Source organism: Erpetoichthys calabaricus, chromosome 4 (genome assembly GCF_900747795.2).
Source record: "Erpetoichthys calabaricus chromosome 4, fErpCal1.3, whole genome shotgun sequence".
Taxonomy (NCBI): Eukaryota; Metazoa; Chordata; class Cladistia; order Polypteriformes; family Polypteridae; genus Erpetoichthys; species Erpetoichthys calabaricus.
In genome coordinates, this window is record NC_041397.2 from 215,551,464 (window position 1) to 215,571,767 (window position 20,304).

At 39.1% G+C, this 20,304-nt stretch overlaps 1 protein-coding gene across 1 annotated transcript in view; it reads right to left on the reverse strand.

Annotated features, from left to right (window-relative positions):
* The window catches only part of angptl5 (angiopoietin-like 5), a 63,909-nt gene extending 45,549 nt beyond the window's left edge, over window positions 1-18,360 (reverse strand). The window contains exon 1 of the mRNA XM_051926468.1: window positions 17,894-18,360. Coding sequence (XP_051782428.1) covers window positions 17,894-18,016 — 123 coding nt within the window. The 5' untranslated portion in view covers window positions 18,017-18,360. The remainder of the gene's footprint in view (window positions 1-17,893) is intronic.
* Window positions 18,361-20,304: the final 1,944 nt, after the last annotated feature.

Genomic DNA, 20,304 nt, shown 5'->3' on the forward strand with positions numbered 1-20,304 from the left:
GGAGTGCCGCATGACCACCTGGAAGCACTCCGGGCGTCCCTGGAAGGTCCTCCATCAACCCTCCCAGGTGTGGCGGAAGTGCAGATATCCCAGTCTCTATGAGGCTCGGGGCGCCCTCTGGCAGTGGCCACAGGTCCCAATGGGCTTGAGCCTCCACGCTCCATCCCTGTGGTCCCCACACTATCCAGGGTGGTTGCCCCCTCGTGGCCCAGGGGACGTATAGTCTGCCTCCCAATCCTTCCAGGCGTCCTGGCTGGGTCTGGCCCCCAGCCTCCTGCCACAATGGGCACCAACATTTTTTAGATAAATCTATTGCTCTTTCTTTGCTTTAATAATATTTCATAAATTATGTTTTTTAGTAGTTTAGTGCAGTGGAAATTAGGCCTTAACTGAAAGACATATAAGCGGCAGGAAGTGACTTAGAATCATGGTGGTGATAAAGACATGTCATACCTTGCATCCATAGCACAGACATCCCTGAGGTCAAATTCTAGAATTAATCCTTAAAATAATGCTACCCAGATTATAAATGATCAAATGGTGGAAGACAACAGTCTATTGACTTGGCACACAGGAGTAAAATGGTAGTTTGGCTCTCTAAGGATACATTTCCCATGTCCTGTAAAGCTGATCTATCTAGGTTTTCTTTTCCGTGTTAAATCTTCTTCATGATGTTAATCCATTTGGAAATTTAAATGTAAGGTTACTGCGTCTTTTTCTGGGGTGACAGAAGTGAATGTAAAGACAGTGTAGGCTCAGTACCCTCTGTTGTAAATCTTAGTGAAGATGTGAGCTTTTCACAGCAGGCCTTGGCATATAAGGTGCTGGGCATTTTAAAAGGTTTCTACTGTGAGTGTAAGGAAAATTTTGAAAGGACTGATACAATCCTTCTACAAGTAGGATTTCCTATTCTGATGGGTACTACAAATGATCATCTATTAGTGATTATGACAGTTTGTGTCATTTTAAAGTTCCATCCAGAAGAGATTTGTCCTGAGATTTCTGCCTAGATTACCAGAGGCGTGATACTCAGTACATGTGACAATAATGAGCTAATAATAATCGTGTAAACCTCTGCAATTACTCAAAAGTACACGATCCCCAGATGATCTATAGCTAATTCTCCCTGGCAAAGTTTTATTTAATTTGGTTTAACTCAGCCAGAAGGTATTTAAGATGTTCAGTATAAGTAAAAGGTTCAGATACTGAAAAGGTTCCACCCGAAGTCTCACTCAGCTGTCAGGAGTTTAAAAGAGATCCATTTGACCTTTGTAACATATCAAAGGCATTTCAGTGACCTTTGACTCCTTTGTCTGGGCCAGCGGGAAAACAGTCACTTTGACTTGACTTTGATTATGGGTTTTTTTTTCTGTGCCATTCTTTAAAGCTATTTACAGCATTTATATCAGGCATTTTAGTTGGGTTTCTTGGTTTAAGTGAATGCAAAGTGTCACTAGTGGCAGTTTTTGGATTGCATGTGCCCAGTGGGGGCTGGAGGGTCTCGTGGCCTTGGAACTCCTGCAGATTTTGTTTTTTTAACCAGCCTTATGTGTTTTTTTTGTTTTTTCTGTTCTCCCTGGCCATCTAACCTTACTTTATTCTTTGTTACTTAGTATTGCGTAAGCTTATTTTTATATTTTTCTTTTTTCTTTCTTTATCTTGTAAAGCACTTTGAGCTACATCATTTGTATGAAAATGTGCTATACAAATAAATGTTGTTGTTGTTGCATATAGCATTCTCATACCACCTTAATTCAGTTCTCTGTTATGGGAGTGCAGAGTCTATCTAAGGAACTTTCAGCATAAAGCAGGAACCTATAATGATTCTGAGTTTATTTTATAAAATTGTACTCTAAAGAATCATTTGTGCAGTTTTAGTGCATGTTGCTTTTGATTATTTTTATCATTGTGACAATAATATCATCATATTGCCCTTTTGGATTTCTGTTTTTGTTTGATTTTTGTGTGTTCTTGTCACTGTTATGTTTCAATCAAGGATACATCCATGGTTCATATGTTAATTTAATCTTTTTGCAATTTTTCAAATATTATTTCATATATTTATTTTGTTTTGGCTTGTTTATATTTTATGTATTGATTATTGTTTAGTTTGTTGGTTGTCTTATTATGCTGTTTATTCATGTTTTGTGTCTCCTGTATGTGGAGCCCAAGGAGGCTGAGGTCAACTCTTCATGCCGCTGGGGTTGCTTGTTTTGGAATTTCTTTTTTCAATTTATGATTTTTCTTTTGACGATGGGATTATAAGATTTTGACCCCGCTTCAATTAAAATACTGTTATTGGTTGTTGTTTTCTGGATTTGTTTGCTTTATTTGTGTTCTTTGTCCTGAACTATCTGTTTGTGTTCATTATTTAAAGCTGCATTGTTTCTTGCATACTAGAGGTTTTTCAATGGTTTTCCTCTTCTCCATTCTGGACACTTTTTGGGATTTGCTATTAGAAAAAACTTAACCCACATTTTTGGGCTTTTGCAGGTTGGAACCCTGCCACATGAGTGTGGGGCTGGGAGTTAGGCCTGTTTTACGATTTGCTGTTTATTCCATTTCTAAGATATAATTGTATTAAATAACTCACACAAACCCATCATCTGTATGTCTGTAACAAAAGGATCTGTACTCTAACAACTTTGAATTTCCTTTGTTACATCTTCCCTTTTTTTACAATAAACAGTAATAATAAGACAAGAAAAGAAAACCAATCTTGTCACTGCAGAATAATAATAAACAATAGTCTTTACTTTTTTAACACAAAATAAACATGGTTCACTTAAAATCCTTGAGATGAACTGGTCCTTTAACTATTCTACCATTTCTTGTTCATACAGCTTAATCTTCTGTACATGCTGGATGAGGTACTGTATGTGTTTGTGCTGTTACAGTGTTTTGGATGTATGTGCGTGTGGTAAATCTTGCTCCATTTTCAGTGTCTCCTATTTGTGTGAGGGTGTTGTATCTTTGTTTGTCTTAAAGGCTATATGTTGTCCCACTGCATTCTGTGCCTGTTCTGGAATTATCCTCAGGGGTCTCTGGTTCCTTCTTAAGATGGTGCCTCTGTCCAGTTGAACTGCACATAATTTATTACACACTTGGCTCATCGCTGTTCCAGGAATTCACTGCATGTGTTTTGACATCTCAGCCTGGACTCTCACCTTTTCTATTTCTTGTAGCTTGTGGAGATCTCTTCCTCCTTTGTTGTAATAATGAGCATGTTGAGACTGGTTATCTTTCACTGCTTGGTCTATGTTCACCACTCCTGGCTGTAGTAGACTCCTGCATACTAGTAGCAGTGTTTTGGTCCTTCTGCTCATGAGTCTCTGTGCTGGATTGGAAATAAACCCTTGCAGAGGAGTGTTTCTATGTTCTAAGATAGCAAACTATGGATCTGATCTTGCTTGCTTTGCTTTTGCCATCAGCTGTTTTACAGTTTTGACAGCAGATTCTGCTTTGCCATTGCTCTGTGGATAAACAGGTGATGATGTCACATGTTCAAAGTCCCAATCCTTGCTAAACTACTTGAATTCCAGATTCCAATTGTGGTCCATTATTATCTGGGATGCCATGACATGCAAAATGACCTTTTTATTTCTGAACAACAGTAATTGATCTAGTATCTGGAAGGTAGTCAATTTCCCAGAAGTTTGAAAAATAGTCAACTGTAATGACATAGTCTCTGTTATTGAATTGAAATTGGTCTGTTCTGACTTTTGCCCAAGGTCTTCTTGGAATTTTATTGGGACACATTATTTCTTTTTGCTGTGGTGTGTCTAAACGTCTGCACACTTTACACTTTCCTATGTAGGTCTTTAGGGCTTTGTTCAGACCTGGCCAGTACAAGCATTCTCTGGCTCTACTAAGACAACCTTCGATACGTAGGTGTGAGGAGTGAATTCTCTCCATAATTTCTGATCTCAGACCATGTGGAATTACTGCACACTCACCCCTGAATATTGCACCATGCTGTACACTGAGCTTATCCTGCACTGAAAAAATGGTCTCACCTCCTCTTGCATTTGTGATCTTTCCCTTGGTCATCCCTGGAATATCACCTGCTTCAGTGACTGGAATGTTTTGTCTTTCTCTGTTTCTGCCTGGATGTTCTGCAGCTTTTCCTCAGAAATAGATAAGTACTGAATCATGTTTATTGACCCAGTTTCAGTTTCCACCAATCTTCCTGTGCCCCATTTTGGTAAGTAAGCTCTGCTGAGTGTGTCAGCTACATGTGTAAATTGACCTGGACATTTAATTTATATGTCTGCACTCTCTGAAGCATTTTCTGAAGTCTCCTGGGTGCACTGAGAAGTGGCTTCCTCATGATGGTTTCCAAAGGCTTGTAATCGGTTTGGACTTCAACTTTTCTACCATAAGTGTATTGATGGAATTTCTCCATACCAAACAGGATAGTTAAACGCTCTTTGTCTATCTGCGCATAGCCTCTCTCAGTGGGTGTGAATGCTCTGCTGCCATAGGCTATAGGTTGTCCTTCCTGCATGAGTGTTGCTCCAAATCCCTTCTCTGATGAATCACACTGAAGGTCTTCCTATAAATTGTAATATTGTACATTAGAAAAGAAACTGTACCTATTATGCTTTTTAACTTCCTAAAAGCCTCAGGTTGTACATCTGTCCATCCCCAAACTATATTCTTATGTGTCATTTGTCTCAGGACCTCACAGTAGTCCAACAAGTGCTCACAAAATTTTACAAGTAGTTTACCATTCCTAAAAATGTCTTCAGCCTTTTTAAGTCAGATGGTCTTGACATGTTTGTGATGGCTCTGCTTTTCTCCGGATCTACATTTAAACCTTCAGATGTTAGCCTGTGTCCAATGTAAGGCACTTCTTTCTGCCTTATCTTGAAATTCTCTGTGTTCAACTTAATCATACACTCTTTGCACAGCACTAATAGCTTTTTAACTTGGCATCATGGTCTCTCACTACTACTTCATCTTTCTGACCTTCACCAATGACAAGAATACCATCTGCAATGGTACAAACACCTGGTAGCCCATCTAGTGCCTGGTTAACCAATGCTGGAAGACTTCTGATGCAGCCATCTATACTTGCCAAAAGCTGTTACAAAAGTCGTCAAGTAACTTGACTCTTCTGTCAGTTTCATGAGCCAGAACCCATTCTTTACGTCACACACAATGAAAACTTTGGCCAAATCTGGTAGTATATAATCTATTGTTGGAAGAGGATATTACTGCCTCTTCAGTGCCCTATTGAGTGGCCTTGGGTCAATACATATTCTCAGTTTACCAGATCTTTTTTCCACTATAACCATGCTATTGATCCACTCTGTGCCCTTCTCTACCTGTGCAATGATTCCTCTCTCCTGTAAGTTTCTCAGCTCATCTTTTAAGGGCTTCAACAAAGAAACAGGAATTTGTCACTTTGGCAACTTTACTGGTGAAATATTAGGATCCACTTCAATTTGGTAAATCCTCCCGAGACAGCCAAACTCTTTCAAAAACATCAGCAAACTCGTTAAATATATATTTCATGTCACATGGGTGTCTTTCATCATTTGCCTTAGTGACAATGTTATCTATGACTATAATATTCTCATGCTGAATTCTTAGTAGATCCATTAAGTCCACTGCTTTGTTACCTAGCAATGCTACTGAGAAGCTCTACTCCACCTCTATAAACTCTAGGCGATATAGCTCCCTGTTTCTTGGGTTTCTTATTTTAATTCTGCATTTACCAATGGGTTTCAGTGTGCTCTTATTGTACATAACCAAAACCTGTTGTGTCTTCTCTAGCTGTGTATCTGGACTGAGCAGGCCAATTGGTATGATGTTGCTGCTGGCTGTACAGTCCTGTTGAAATTTTACTAGGCTAATTTCCCATAAGCATTGTTGCAAAAAGCTGCTTACTTTGTGGACTGTCACCTTCCTGAGGCTGAGTATCTCATGAAACTGTTCCTCTTCAGTTTCTGTCACACTCTTGGCTTTTGTAAAAGTCTTTGAACATACATGCGGCTGTAAAATAATTTAATTTGTCAAATTTTTTGCATTGTTTTCCATATGCTGGAGAGGTTTCTTTTGTCCGTTAATGTTGTTGTCCACAAAATTTGCACTTTTTAATCCTGGTCTTATCAGCTTTCTTAACTATATTTACTTCTTTAAACTGCTGTCCTTCTATTGTCTTAGTATTTTCTTCTGACAGTTCAGCTGTTCTGCATATTTGCAAACATTTTTCCAGTGTCAAATCTGTGTCTCTTTAAAGGTGTTCTCTTAAGTGTGAGTTCTGAATGCCATATACTATTCTATCTCTAATTAGTGAGTCTTTTATTGTTCCAAAGTTGCACATTGCTGCTGACACTCTCAAGTCTGTATCGTACTTGTCAATATGTTCTCTTATATTCTACCAAGTTTTTGGAGAAAAATGTATATATCTAAATTGTTTCATTCGGTCAAGGATTTCAATGGTTCTTGAAGGCAGTTAACAACACGCCAATTGTCAAATCTCCTGATGGCACTGCAACACACAGTCCTGATCCCCCTTTCAGATATTTGAAAATTTTACCTTCATTGTCTCTTCTGTTTTGCTTAAGGTAATGTCTGTGTATAGTGAAAATTCGTCTTTCCATAACTTCCATGCCTTAGACAGATTCTGCTCATTCCAATTCAAAGCCGGGGGAGGTTTCAGTCCAAGCGCGGCATCCATTGTCCTAGTGCACCATCTCAAAATATTGCTTTTGGTTTGAATTTCTTCATCTTACTTAAGTATATTTACGTTACTCAATTTTCTTCAATGTTGCAATAACTGCTGCCACCAGGTTTTACAATGAGCTCTTTATTCAGTTTCTAAGATATAATTGAATTAAATAACTCACATAAATCCAGCAACTTAGTTCTCTGCAACTTTACTTACAAAATCTGCGTGCCTCTAACAAAAAGGCTCTGTATTCCAACAACTTTGAGTTTACCTCATTACAAGGCCTACTCAGTGGTACATACCTATTGTGAGAAGCAGCCCGGACACAGACAGACGGACATCATATTTTCTCCCAACACACGTTTATTTACACTATTTACAAGGTCAAGTACGCACAAACCCAGTGCCTCCAGCACCAATCACCCAAAGTCCAGGCCTCTTCTTCCAGTGCCTGCTTCCTTCAGGCCGCATCCACTACTCTCCAACACGACTCTCGTCCACTTCCACCCGACTCCAGTCCTCCTCTGAAGGGAGGCGGCCCCTTTAAATAAGCACCGGATGTGCTCCAGGTGCATCCCCGGCAATCACCCACCGACATACCCCTGTGTGGCGGAAGTGCCGGCTGTATCCCCGGAGGCACTCCGGGTGTCCCTGTTCCTCTTCCCCCTAGCACTTCCTGGTGTGGCGGAAGTGCTGAGGTCCAGGGTCCTCCAGGTATTGGGGTGCCCCCTGGCGGTGACCATGGACCCCTACAGGGTCAAGCTTCCCAGCTCTGTACCCGTGGCCCCCAGGGCGGTCGCCCCCTCGTGGTCCGGAGGAGGCATGAGCCCTCCTCCTGTCCTCCTGGGCGTCCCGGCTGGGTGCCACCCCCAGCCACGTGCCACACTATAAAGAGGATAAGTCTGGCTATTTAAGTTTGTTCTTATTTTATTTGTTAATTTCCATTTTCTTGCCATTATCACTGGAATTTACAACTTTGTAGGGTGTACATGGTGTAGTAACACAGTCTGTTCCTATTCTGATTTAAGATAGACAGAGGGTTTTCAAGTAATCCACAGAAGTTGGGAAATCTGTGCAAATTGTTTGCTTCAACATGGAAGTTTCAATTTACTTGAATTGCTGCAGAACATCTGTAGGTCATACCCTGTTAGTTGTTCCCTGAAGGAGGCCCTTTTGTAATGTTATGATATTTCCTTTTTTGAATTTTTGCTAACCTAATCTTTAAATTTAAATCTCTGGAAATGTACTGCTTACCTTTTCATCATTTTAGTGCATTCACTGCAGTTCAACTGAATAAATTTGAAGAAAAACTGGAAAAGCTGAGGTGTTCTAAAACTTTTGACTGGTAGTGTAGCTGTGTCCACCACATAGTGTCCTATTTGTGCCAAAGTTCAATCTTAAATATCTGCTTTTTAGTATGGTCAAGGGTAAGAAAACTGAATGAAAGTACAAAGTCCTGGCAATTTTATTTTGACTTTGATCTTACTTTGTGTTATGGATTTTATATTCAGCTTTGTTTCATTCTCTGGTTTCCTGATGCCTGCATATCTTTTGACTACACTTCATTTTTTTGCCATTTTCTCATTATTTTGTCTTTGCTCATTTTTTAAACTAGTTTCTATTTTTTCTCTGGTCCTTCAGGGATCTGAATGAGACCAAAACAGAACCCTGTCTGGACAGAGTACAAGACTATCATAGTGCCCATTCAAGCAATGGCCTAACTTTACTTACATTAAGACACTTCAGTTTACCCAATCGACATAACAACAATTTCTTTGGGGAATGGGAAGAAAACTGAAGCGTCTGAGGGAAAATATGGGTAAAAATATAGCAGTGACTGGAAACAGGATTTGATGTATGAGACAGTGGCATTACTATCGTGCCTCTATGGTACCTAAGCAGAAAAATGATAAAAGCTGCAAGGAAAAACCAGTCATTTGGTGGAGGAAACAATACAAGAAAACTGAGTGTTTGACTGTGAACAGGGAAAGTGAAACTGAAAATAAGGTAGAAACAAATCAAAACAACTATCGAGAGACTGGGAGAGAATAAACCCACAATGAGGTGCTTAACAAAGAAATACAAGCATGTGAAGTGCAGGAAGACTTGAATGCTTGAAAAACTGTAAAACATTAGAGAAATTTAGCATTAAAAGCTTTAAGAATTTAAAGTGCTTTGAACTAAGAGCATATAATATTTTCAAGAGAACATTTTTCTCCTGGAAAGAAAAGAAAATTCTAACAAGGGAGAATTCAGAAAGTACTTACTGTGAATCAAAAGAAACAGTAATTACATTTAGTACTTTAGAAGGCTCAGTTGAATTGCTTTTTTCCTTACCAGACTTTGATCCTGGCTTGCCCTGATAATGAGTACAGGTTCTACCTCTCTAAAGACACATTGTCCTAATCATGGTTTTAGAACATTTTTATGTTAAATTATAGATTACATGTACACATGTACTTTGTTTTTGTAACACATTTTTATTTTTTTTTTGCAATTCTGATGAATAGTAACATGTTTTTGAAGGCTTGCAGCCATTTTGTGACATTTCTCTGCATGATGTCAGCCATGTTGTTTACTACTGCCATCCCCTTTGCAAATTTGAGGCATAGTGGTCATTTGAGTAACATTTTCCACCTACAAAATATGGAATCACACTACTCTTTACATCCATTTATTAAAAAATCTTTCAAAACAAAACCTTTTTTACATTTTAGTTAGGAACCATTCAAAACAAAATAGTGCTTTGTTTCTTGGCCTTGATTTTTGCTCAGTTGTTTTGGCTTTGTTGTTTGATTCTCTCTCTGAATCAGACCTAGTTGCTGCTCTGGGCTGCCTCCTGGGTATTTTCCTTTTCTTTAGAATAAAGGAGACTGAAAGCTCACTTCCAGAAAGATTTTGTCTTTATTTCTGTTTCTCTCTTGATTACACCACCTTGTTTTGATCTTCTATGATCATAATGCAATAAATCAGAAAAGATTTACTGTCACCGACCCTGAGATTTCCATATCGGAACATGTTTTGTTATTCACATTTATAGTCATTCCAGTTTACTGGCCCTTGATTTATCTTTTATATATGTTACTATGTAACCAGCTCTGGCTAACCATACTTAAGATGAAAGTCTCGTCACATCTGGTCCAACTACTGTGAAATTTGTGCAGACAACAGCATGCTGCTGTCAGGACAGCTAAACATGTAAAGAAAAGGCATCCAGCAAGGATGTAACCTCTCTCCAGGGGCCTCATGTATAAACAGTGCATACGCACAGAAATTTTGCGTACGAACCTTTCCACGCTCATATCGCGATGTATAAAACCTAAACTTGGCGTAAAGCAACGCACATTTCCACGGTAACTCATACCTTGGCGTACGCAATTTCTCCGCTCGGTTTTGCAGACTGGCGGCACCCAGCGTCAAAGCAGTGCTACTGTTCCTGTGTGGTTACCCTTTCTTAGATCCACATCCACGGCGGCGGCTTTATCAAATACACTGAAATTAACCGCATATCGTTCATAAATTTAATGCATCTGATAGTAATTAACCTGTAACAATATAATGGTCCACAGAATGGTCAAACTACTGTTCCTGTGTGCTCATCCTTTCTTTCTTAGCTCCACATTCCTGACGCGGCTTTATAAATACACTGAAATTAACTGCATATTGTTTATTAGTGTAATGCATCTGATTGTAATTAACCTGTAGCAATATAATGGGCCAGGGAATAGCCATAGTATTCCAAATACCAGAACTGCTTTAGCGTTGTTACGCTCACTGCATCTTGTTCTTCTTTTTGCTGCTCCCGTTAAGGGTTGCCACTGCAGATCATCTTTTTCCATATTACTGTCACTGCACCACTCGGAGTATTTATATCACTGTATCTGAGTGTGATTCACAGCAGCAGATGATCGGAAAGAGAATTATCGGTATACAGTTTCAAGTACACACTACCTCAACCACGGCAAAAAGCGTCAAAGCCTTTCCTTTACGGACCTCGCGTTTCAGAAACAGTTTCATCCCAAGAACTATAAACGCACTCAATCAGTCCATCAAGTATATATTATAAGTACAATCACCTCACTGTAAACTTACACTACAGTTATAATATTGCACAACCTGCGCTACTTTATAAAGCGCGTATGATGACAATATCATTTTTAAGATGAAATGCAGCAAAATATGTTGCTTATAGTATACAGATAAAACTTTAACTTCATTTAAATAATCTGTATTGTTAATAATTAAACATGTGAGGACACGGTGCCGCAGCATATAGCTAGTTCAAGGATAGCTCCTGCCTTGCGCTGTATTCTTGCTGGTGCTGACGCGACACTGGAAGGATAGACGAATAGAATAATTAAACATGTACTACGAAGGGGCGGCACGGTGGCGCAGTGGGTAGCGCTGCTGCCTCACAGTTGGGACACCTGGGGACCTGGGTTCGATTCCCGGGTCCTCCCTGCGTGGAGTTTGCATGTTCTCCCCGTGTCTGCGTGGGTTTCCTCCGGGCGCTCCGGTTTCCTCCCACAGTCCAAAGACATGCAGGTTAGGTGGATTGGCGATTCTAAATTGGCCCTAGTGTGTGCTTGGTGTGTGGGTGTGTTTGTGTGTGTCCTGCGGTGGGTTGGCACCCTGCCCAGGATTGGTTCCCTGCCTTGTGCCCTGTGTTGGCTGGGATTGGCTCCAGCAGACCCCTGTGACCCTGTGTTCGGATTCAGCGGGTTGGTAAATGGATGGATGGATGGATGTACTACGAAGATATTTCAATGTTCCTTAAAAGTTTTGAAGAATCGGCGTTCTAAGCTTACAAATGGCTTAACGTCTGTTACAGAGCTGATTGTGTGGCGATTGGAGAAAGAATAGTATGGACAGGAACTGGAGGTTAGTATGTTTGAAAGAGACAGTACTTCTGTAATAAATTATTTCATTGAAGGTCGCACATGGTGCAGCAAGCCTCTTGCGTGAGATATGAACAATCACTGCACCACCGTGTTCCCATGTTTAATAACATGCTTTCATTCCTATCATCATGAAAATGATATCACGTATACATCTCAGTATTTTAATTATTCAGAGAGCTGTAATATCTCGAATGTAATGCATTCTGTGTCCTGTCGGAGAAAGAGAAAGAACGGAAGCACGTAGTGATTCACACACATAGAGCACATAGAAGATCAAATACAGAACAAAACATTTAACATGCTACTTGAGAAACTAGTAAAATAAACGATTTTAAGATGAAGTTTATGATGTTCTACTTTAATGGCAAAATAAACTACGTGATTAAAGTGGAAATTTCGAGATTAAAGTTGACATTTCGTGCTTTTTTCCCACTGTGTGCCTATGTTTTTTGTTTGTACCCTAATACGCTTTCATATGACACTCAGACGGTGGGCTACGACTTGCCTTTTCACGGCGACTTTGATATGTGATTTCTTTTTTATTTCGGGCACTGTGCGACTTTGTGAATTTGATCTTTTGAGTTTTTCAGAGAGTCTGTCACTTGATCAACTTTCTTTTGTTGCTTATACCACTGTTTAAACCAACAAATAGTACGTTTTTCCTGTGCCTCCACTTGGTATTCGCTGAAATTCTTATATTTTCCCCTGTGCTTTTCCCATTGTCTTTTCACAGAAGGCTATTTATATTGATTTGAAATGACACCTTTTATTGGCTAACTAAAAGCCTGAGTTGCCTCGAAAGCTTGCATATTGTAATCTTTTTAGTTAGCCAATAAAAGGTGTCATTTTGCTTGGCTTTTCTCTACATTCATAATGGCTAACACGGTACAACACCCTAGTACTATATTGATTTGCATATTCAAAGAGGCGTAATTCTGGGAGGAGTTGGGGCGGGACAGAAGGCGCATGCACGTGCGTTACTTTTCACGCTGATCGGGATTTATGTAGTGGAAGAACGTGAAAGTATGCGTGCGCACAGATTCCTGCATCTGGATTTTTCTGTGCTTACGCACAATCCCGCTTTTGTGCTTACGCCATGTTATAGTGTGAGTTCTACGCACGGCATTATACATGAGGCCCCAGGTCTGTTCCACATCCTAGTAGAACAAATGATGCAGAAAGCACTGCAAAAATTCTCTGGATGGCTCAGAATTGGTGAAGAGACCATCATCAATCTCAGATTGTGCTAATGACATTGTTTTATTGACCACGTAACCAGAAAAATTTCAGGAGCTAGTGGGCAGAGTTGAGAGGAGTTCAAAGGAGTATCACGGACCGACCAATCCAACAAAAGTGAAGGCATTGATGACAAGTAATGATGAGGTACGTAGGATCATGGTGGTTGGAGGAAGGTTGAATTAGGTGGACTCTTTTGTGCATTTGGGGCATAAAGAAACAATTGATGCAAATTGTGCTAGTGAGATGAAGTTGAAAATGGTCATGGGCATGGCAGTGATGGTTAAGTTGAATAGGATATGGAAAATCAAGTGAGTCAGCACCACCATGAAGCTGCGCTTGATTAAAGCCTTGGTGTGCTAATGATGTACATACTGTATGTAAGGCCTGGACACTAAACAAGGAAGAGAGATGCATTAGGCTTGCATCAGAAAGTTTTTGAAAGTCTCATGGATGAAGTTGATGACCGTTGAGCAAGTCTGCAAGACAGCTGAAACGGAAAGAAAATTGCTGAATCACGTTAAAACCCGCAAGCTAAGGTACTTCGGGGTTGTGATGAGACTACCACATGATGCCATTGAAGACAGTGTGATAACAGGTTTTGTGGAAGGGGTCTGAGGCTATGAAAGGCTGAGAATATGCTGTAATGACAGCACCATGGTGTGGACTGGCATGTTGAGGGCTAATCTGCTTAGTACCAGTCAAAACAGAAGCTATCAGACAGCACTGACCCATCTGCACAGCCAACCTTCACGAAGTGATGATGGCACACTGACATGACATATGTTGCTAAAATTCAGATATCGAAGAAGCAAGAACAAGGCAAGAATATTTTTTTTTGTTTTTGTCTGTTTTTCTGACCAGCTAGATCATGATAGCAGTATAAGGTAATGTTCTTTACCACTTTTTTTTTCTTCTGCCTGATGCGCTGTAATCTGGTAATGAAAACAGACTACTTCACATTACCCGATCAAATTCATACAGTTGAAGAGTTACAGTTTTGTTTGTCAGTTAGCATTGCTTGGTAAATTTTACTTTTTTTTTTTACCTTAATACTTATAACCCAGTTCACATTGTTTTTAATGATTCATCTTGAAATGTATATTGTTCCATTTCTGATGGACAGTACAGCAGTGTAGCGGTTAATACTTCTGTCTTACAGGTTATACTTTCTGTTTGGACATACCACATTCTGTTATAGCACAACAAGGGTTATTTGTTGTTTATTAATAATTTTTTAATTATTTAAAGCTAATATTTCATATTATGTTATTAATTCAGCTTTTGGTTTTGTCTTTTCTGTGAAATTATGTAATATAATGGTTCTATTGATATTGTATTTAATAATTACAATTTTATATTGTGTAACTGTTGGATGGTCTTAGTTTAGTTATTCATCCTTTCTCCTTAAAGTGGAAGCCAAGGACGGGGAAGCCCTGAGGATGCAGCTGGGAAACCGTTCCACCAGTAAAAATGGACATTCTGGTTATGAGTGTCTGAAGACAGATTCACCTTGTCATCACTGCTGATGAGAGGCGTTTCTTACGAGACCCCATTATGAGGCTAGGAGAAGATGCATCTACACCATTGTCCGAGTAATACTTGGGCCTGATGCTTACGCAAGACATGCCTATAATTTTGCCCAAGTAACACTCTGGGCTAACTCTTTTAGCACTGTTTTTACAGCACATTGTTTGGATTGACCTTTTTGGTTCTGTTTGCTTTAGATGTTGCTTTTCAGACAAAATGATATTTTTCCTCCTTTTGTACTTGCATCACTTTTTCTGCAATTATTTTTTGAACTCTTTAACACATTCTTTAAATTTAAGGAGCTTGCTTTATTTTGTGATGTATCAGAGGTTTTACAGTTTCCATTTTCTCAACTTTTGTGGACATTCAATGGCTTTTATTATTTTAAAATCCTTAGCTCCATTTTGGGCCTGTGCAGGCCAAAGCCTGTCTGTTTAGTTGGGAGTCAGGGTCCCTTAACTCTTTCAGGGCTGATGTTGACTTTTGTCAAAATTCAGGAGTAGAGGACGATAATCAGTTGTAAACTGCAACAAAACTCTCCCTTACGTTTTAGTTCGACTCTCTTTGCTTGAAGTAAAGTTATGTAGCTTTGTTGATTTGACATTGATTCCCTGCACATGAATGAGTAGTAAAGAGCTACTAAAATGGCATCGACATCTGGCGTGACTAAAGCAAATTTGCAAAGCAAAATACTCCATGGACGTTTTACCTATTATTGCTGAATCAGGCTCTGAATTTGATGCAAGTGATCTGGATATGGATATCAAAAATGAAATTGAGGTACCAGCATCAGCCTATCGGGCCCCAGCTGATCATCGTGCTGAACACGTTCGTGTAGCTGATGTGCCTATAGCGGCGTTCACCGAGGGGGACCACCCCTTATGATGACAAGAGATACAAACCATATTGCATCGCACTACACCTGCCACCGTTGCCCACCTGCTGTGCGAAGACAACCCGCCATGCATTTCTGCTGACCATTGAGCCACCCCTGTGCAGCCACTGCTGCCAGAGATACCGAACAGGTGCCAACAGCAGCCACAGCATGTAGCAATAGACATTTTATGTTGATTTTATGTGTGAAACCAGTGCATAGTGTGCTGTTCAGAAAGCTGAGTTTTTTGGAAAACATATTCAGCCCTGAAAGAGTTAAATAAAGGCAGGTCTGATCTTTTTGTGTGGGTTTTTGACGCCTGCTATCCCTTCCTTTCTGAACTGTCCTCATTTATTTGGGTTTAACCTTTTGATCCCACTAATATTTTGACTAATGTTAATTTGAATCATCATGGGCACTGCCCTCTTGTTACATTATAACTTACAGTAGGTTGGGCCATGTTATTTCCTGTTTCCGCAGTTACTGCCAATCACTTTATGCACCTTGTCATTCGTAAGACATGGCAGTGCACAGTAATTGGTATCCTAACTTTGGGGAAAAGATCTACTCATTATTGTGTGTATGTTAATTTTACCTTTTGAATTTTCTGACTCTGGCTAATGACTTTAAGATTATTGAATTTTATTTTATCATGGGTGCTTGCTCAATCCTTCATGAACCTTGACCTAATTTCCCACTGCTCTTTTGCCGCAAACACTTCACATCCTGATTCCTCTTTTACTGTCCTTTTCAAGATAGGTACAATATAAACAGACTTTCTGTGAGCATTCCACTTTCTTCAGCTTGTCCCAAAGATGTATGTGTTATAGTTCTGGTAACTCTAAAAATCCCAATGTCAGTAGGTCTGGGTGTGTGTTTAAGTGTCCCTCTCATTCATTCCAGCATTGGTTCCTACTTTATCTGCAACCTGTAATGGGTTAAAAGAATACGCTACCCAAAAATTGCATATTTTTGTGTATGCTATTTACCATATGTGTTTTGTCATGATAGTCAAGACACTTCATTTCATATTTAATGAAGAGTTGAGATAACAAATGTTCTGATGGAATAGCCACCTATGGATACCAGTGCTGGGGAGCAGCAAAACAATATTCAAATAAAGTGAAAAAAACTAATGTCACTTGTGTCATAAAATCCACACGTCAGATCACCCAGGATGCTTACAGTGGGCAAATTGCATTAATTTTTTACATTATATATAACAAATATATGGAGTGCACTAAATGGAAATGTGTTCACATGAGAACAAACTTTTGAACTGAAGATCTTTCTCGTCACATCATTTATCAGTCAAGATTCCTTATATGGGATAAGTAACACATAAAAAAATATCATCTTTGGCTGGTGTATTCCTTTAAAAGGCTTCAGAAGAAGGATGGACGGATGGATGGATGCACACACTGTTAAAGTTGGCATGATATAATATATACATAGTATTCCTCTCATGAACCAAATGTCAAAGTGTAACATTCTGTTTTAAAATTGTGTATAAGATGGGAAGATTTGCAGATGTAAATATCAAAGAATGATGAATTATAAGTTACATTGTAACCTTACACATTTCAATATAAAAGAAAATTATATGAGATTCTAATACTAAAAGAATGAACTTTGTTTATTTTATAAAAGCATGGAAAGCCAAGCTAATGAAAACTTGTGACACATCATCCATAACCCTTGCTTCAATGTATACGTAGTTTAAAGTAAACACTAAAAGTCTGCTTCTATATATTTTCTGTAACCTCTACTGCATGTTTTTCTTCCCCTGAGAATTTAATGCCTTTTTTGTTAGGATGGGAGAGTGGGGGGTGGGAGGTTGGGGGCTTTGTCCAACAGTTATCAAAGCTAAGATACAAATAACTGGAGGTGAAATAGCATAAAATGCTCCCCCAGTCGAATGTGTTTAATTACTTATTACTCCCTTCAGAAAGAACAGCTGCGCCAGGATGTTTCAGTTTGAAATTGCCAAGAAGTTACAGGATGGCCAGAAGAAAGGGAATGAGTCTACCATCTCGGTTTAACAGGGTAATTATTGTGCTAGTTTAAAAAGAGTCTTGATTCATTAAAGCTTGATTTATACCTTTCAAAATAGGAAATCTATTTTTTACATCTCAGATGCCCAAACAGCTTATATAATTTAAAAGAACTATGAAGAGACTATGAAGCAGGAAACACAATTAATTGTCCTGTTCTGTGCAGTCCGTTTTATGTGATGGTTAACACTTGTATTGTGTTAAAATGACTTTACTAATCTGTTTGTCACAACAGAATTGGATAATATTTTGATCATTGGTGTGGACCCTGAGTTATGGCATAGGGTCAGAAACATACCAAGAAAAAAAACATTTGAACTTAGTGGCCCAGTACTTCTAAAACTCTTGATGCAGGAAAAAAAAATCATAAATGTGCTTTTGGTTCTGCAGCAGGGGAAAGAATGCTGTCTTTTTCTGACTCTTGCCAAGTAATCCTGTAAACCACTTTGATCAGCATTGTCATTCTTTTAACAAGACATAATGATTGTATATTGTTCTATATTGTGCACTATTTAAAGATTTTTTTACAATTTGCAAAGAAAATAAACAGGAAAACAACATAATTAGCTGTAATTGTATATATTCTTTCTTTAATTCATTCTATCCAAATGAACAATACTCTAAATAAGCAACTTACCTTGGTGCTAGGTGACGGCACCTGACTGTCACAAAGAACTCCTATCCCCAAAGCCAAGGAAAAAATGGGCTGAATTAAAATGAACAATTTAGAATTCATTATCATTTTCCCTTGTAGCGACACTCTGTCTCCACCTCAGTCTCCTGAAAAGCTGCTTAAACAAATGCTGCTTTGCTGGCGTCCAGGAAGCAGCAAGGAGCCAGAAGCCGCTATGATGCTAAGAGCTGATGAAAACATTCAAGTTCAAGGAAATGTTCAAAGTGAGAGTATTTTCGTCCAGATTTTCATATTGCAGAAAAATCATTCCTTGTGTGACGCTGAAAAAAAAATAGAAGAAAATGAAAAACGCTGACTTGAAAGTTTATGCTTTCTGCTCCTATGAGAAGACGAAAGACAAAATGCAGACACGCTTTCCTATTGGTAGTCAGAAGGTGTTGCATCTTAAAAGTATTCCCTAACTGGATTGTAAAATCCTCATGCTGAGCAAAACTGCTTGCTCATTACTTCAGTGCTACTTCTAGGCAATCCAGCAAAGCTCAGAAGAGTTAACCCTATCAAGGCAATATTGACATAAGCTCATTGGACTGACAATCATGTCATTCTTTTTTGAAAGATTGCAGTCATGTTTTTATTCTGCACCAGTGTTCTCAAAATATCCATACATCCTTCCATTTTCTAACTGGCTTGTGTGGAGCCTGTGCTAATTAAAGGTGGGAACCAGCTTTGCATGGGATGCCAGTCTCCCGTAGGGCCCATTCACACACAAATCCACACCCTCTCATACTGGGCAAATTTAGATGCTGGCACACACCTACCAATTGAGAGTCATCAATTAATATAACACCTAAATCTTTAAGATTCATTTCAATATACTATAAACATCTTTTAATTTACAGTATCTATTTTTGATCACACCTATGCATAGTTACTTGAAGCATTTATCACAGACTTTGATGCTATAACTGGTCTTCTGTCTTTAATTTAGTTAGCCTCAAAATTGAAAGTAGAAGCAATTTGCTAAAAGAAAAAGTTGCATTATTCTCTATTACCATGTGATTATTATTTTAAGCTTTGAATTAAAGGTCATTTTCTCTGGAAACCCCTTCAAAAAAGACTGTCACTTAGAATTCTGTGGTCAATTCATGCAGTTCTTCTCACTGCTGCAATTCAGGGTTCTTTATTTATCTTGCTTTTGAAAACATTCAGAAAAATAAGGCTAAACATTTAGCACAATTCCTCCAAACTGTATTTCACATCAGTATTGTTCTGTTACTGAGACTATTTTCAAGGTTGCACACTATCTTTAGTGTTACCATACTCTGTTGCTTTCTTGTGCCATCTGCTGGCCAAATTGGGAAATACAACACAGCCAAATTTTGTGAGTGAACTAATAAATAATTGTGAATATGGCTGTTATCTCAAAGGAAAAAGTGAAATTGTAGACACAATCTTAAACACAAGCTTAAACGTTCACCTAATTAATTGCTGCATTAACATAGTATAGCTAAATGTGCACAATTCAAATCATTCATAATATCCATCCATTATCCAACCTGCTATATCCTAAGTACAGGGTCACGGGGGTCTGCTGGAGCCAATCCCAGCCAACACAGGGTGCAAGGCAGGAAACAAACCCTGGGCAGAGCGCACACACACACACCAAGCGACAATTTAGAATTGCCAATGCACCTAACCTGCATGTCTTTGGACTGTGGGAGGAAACCGGAATACTCGGAGGAAACCCATGCAGACACGGGGAGAACATGCAAACTCCACGCAGGGAGGACCCGGGAAGCGAACCCAGGTCTCCTAACTGCGAGGCAGCAGCTCTACCCACTGCGCCACCGTGTCACCCTCATGCATAATATGTGCTTTATAAAAGGCATACATCAAGGGCGTGAGCCACCTTTGGTCTAAGCTTTAAATGCCTGAAAAATATCCCCTTGTCCCAAAATAGATAACCTGGATAATTATAACTTAGAATATCAGTAAAATTGGTAATTGTTATAAACAGGAATCAAAGTAAACTGTGCATGACATGGCTTTTCTCTATGAAAAACTGTAATTTGGAAATTTGATTCTGTCATAATTCTTTCTATTACCAGGGTCTCTGTGGTGTCTGCTAGTTCTGATCTGATAGTGGTGCTGGGTATCTTTCAGTTTCTGTATTTCTTGTTTGCTATACTCCATGCCCAACTACTGTGTTGCCCATCCTGAACTTTGCCAGTTTGTAGAGCTTCATTTGTACAGAAATTAAAAAACAATAAACCAGGAGGAGCCTCAACAGTTGCAAGTCCTCCTGTACATATTTACACTGGTCACTCCAATACATCATATACTGATTGTGATTGTTTGAAGAGAGCTTTATGTATGTTGTTTTGAAGGGAGCCCTT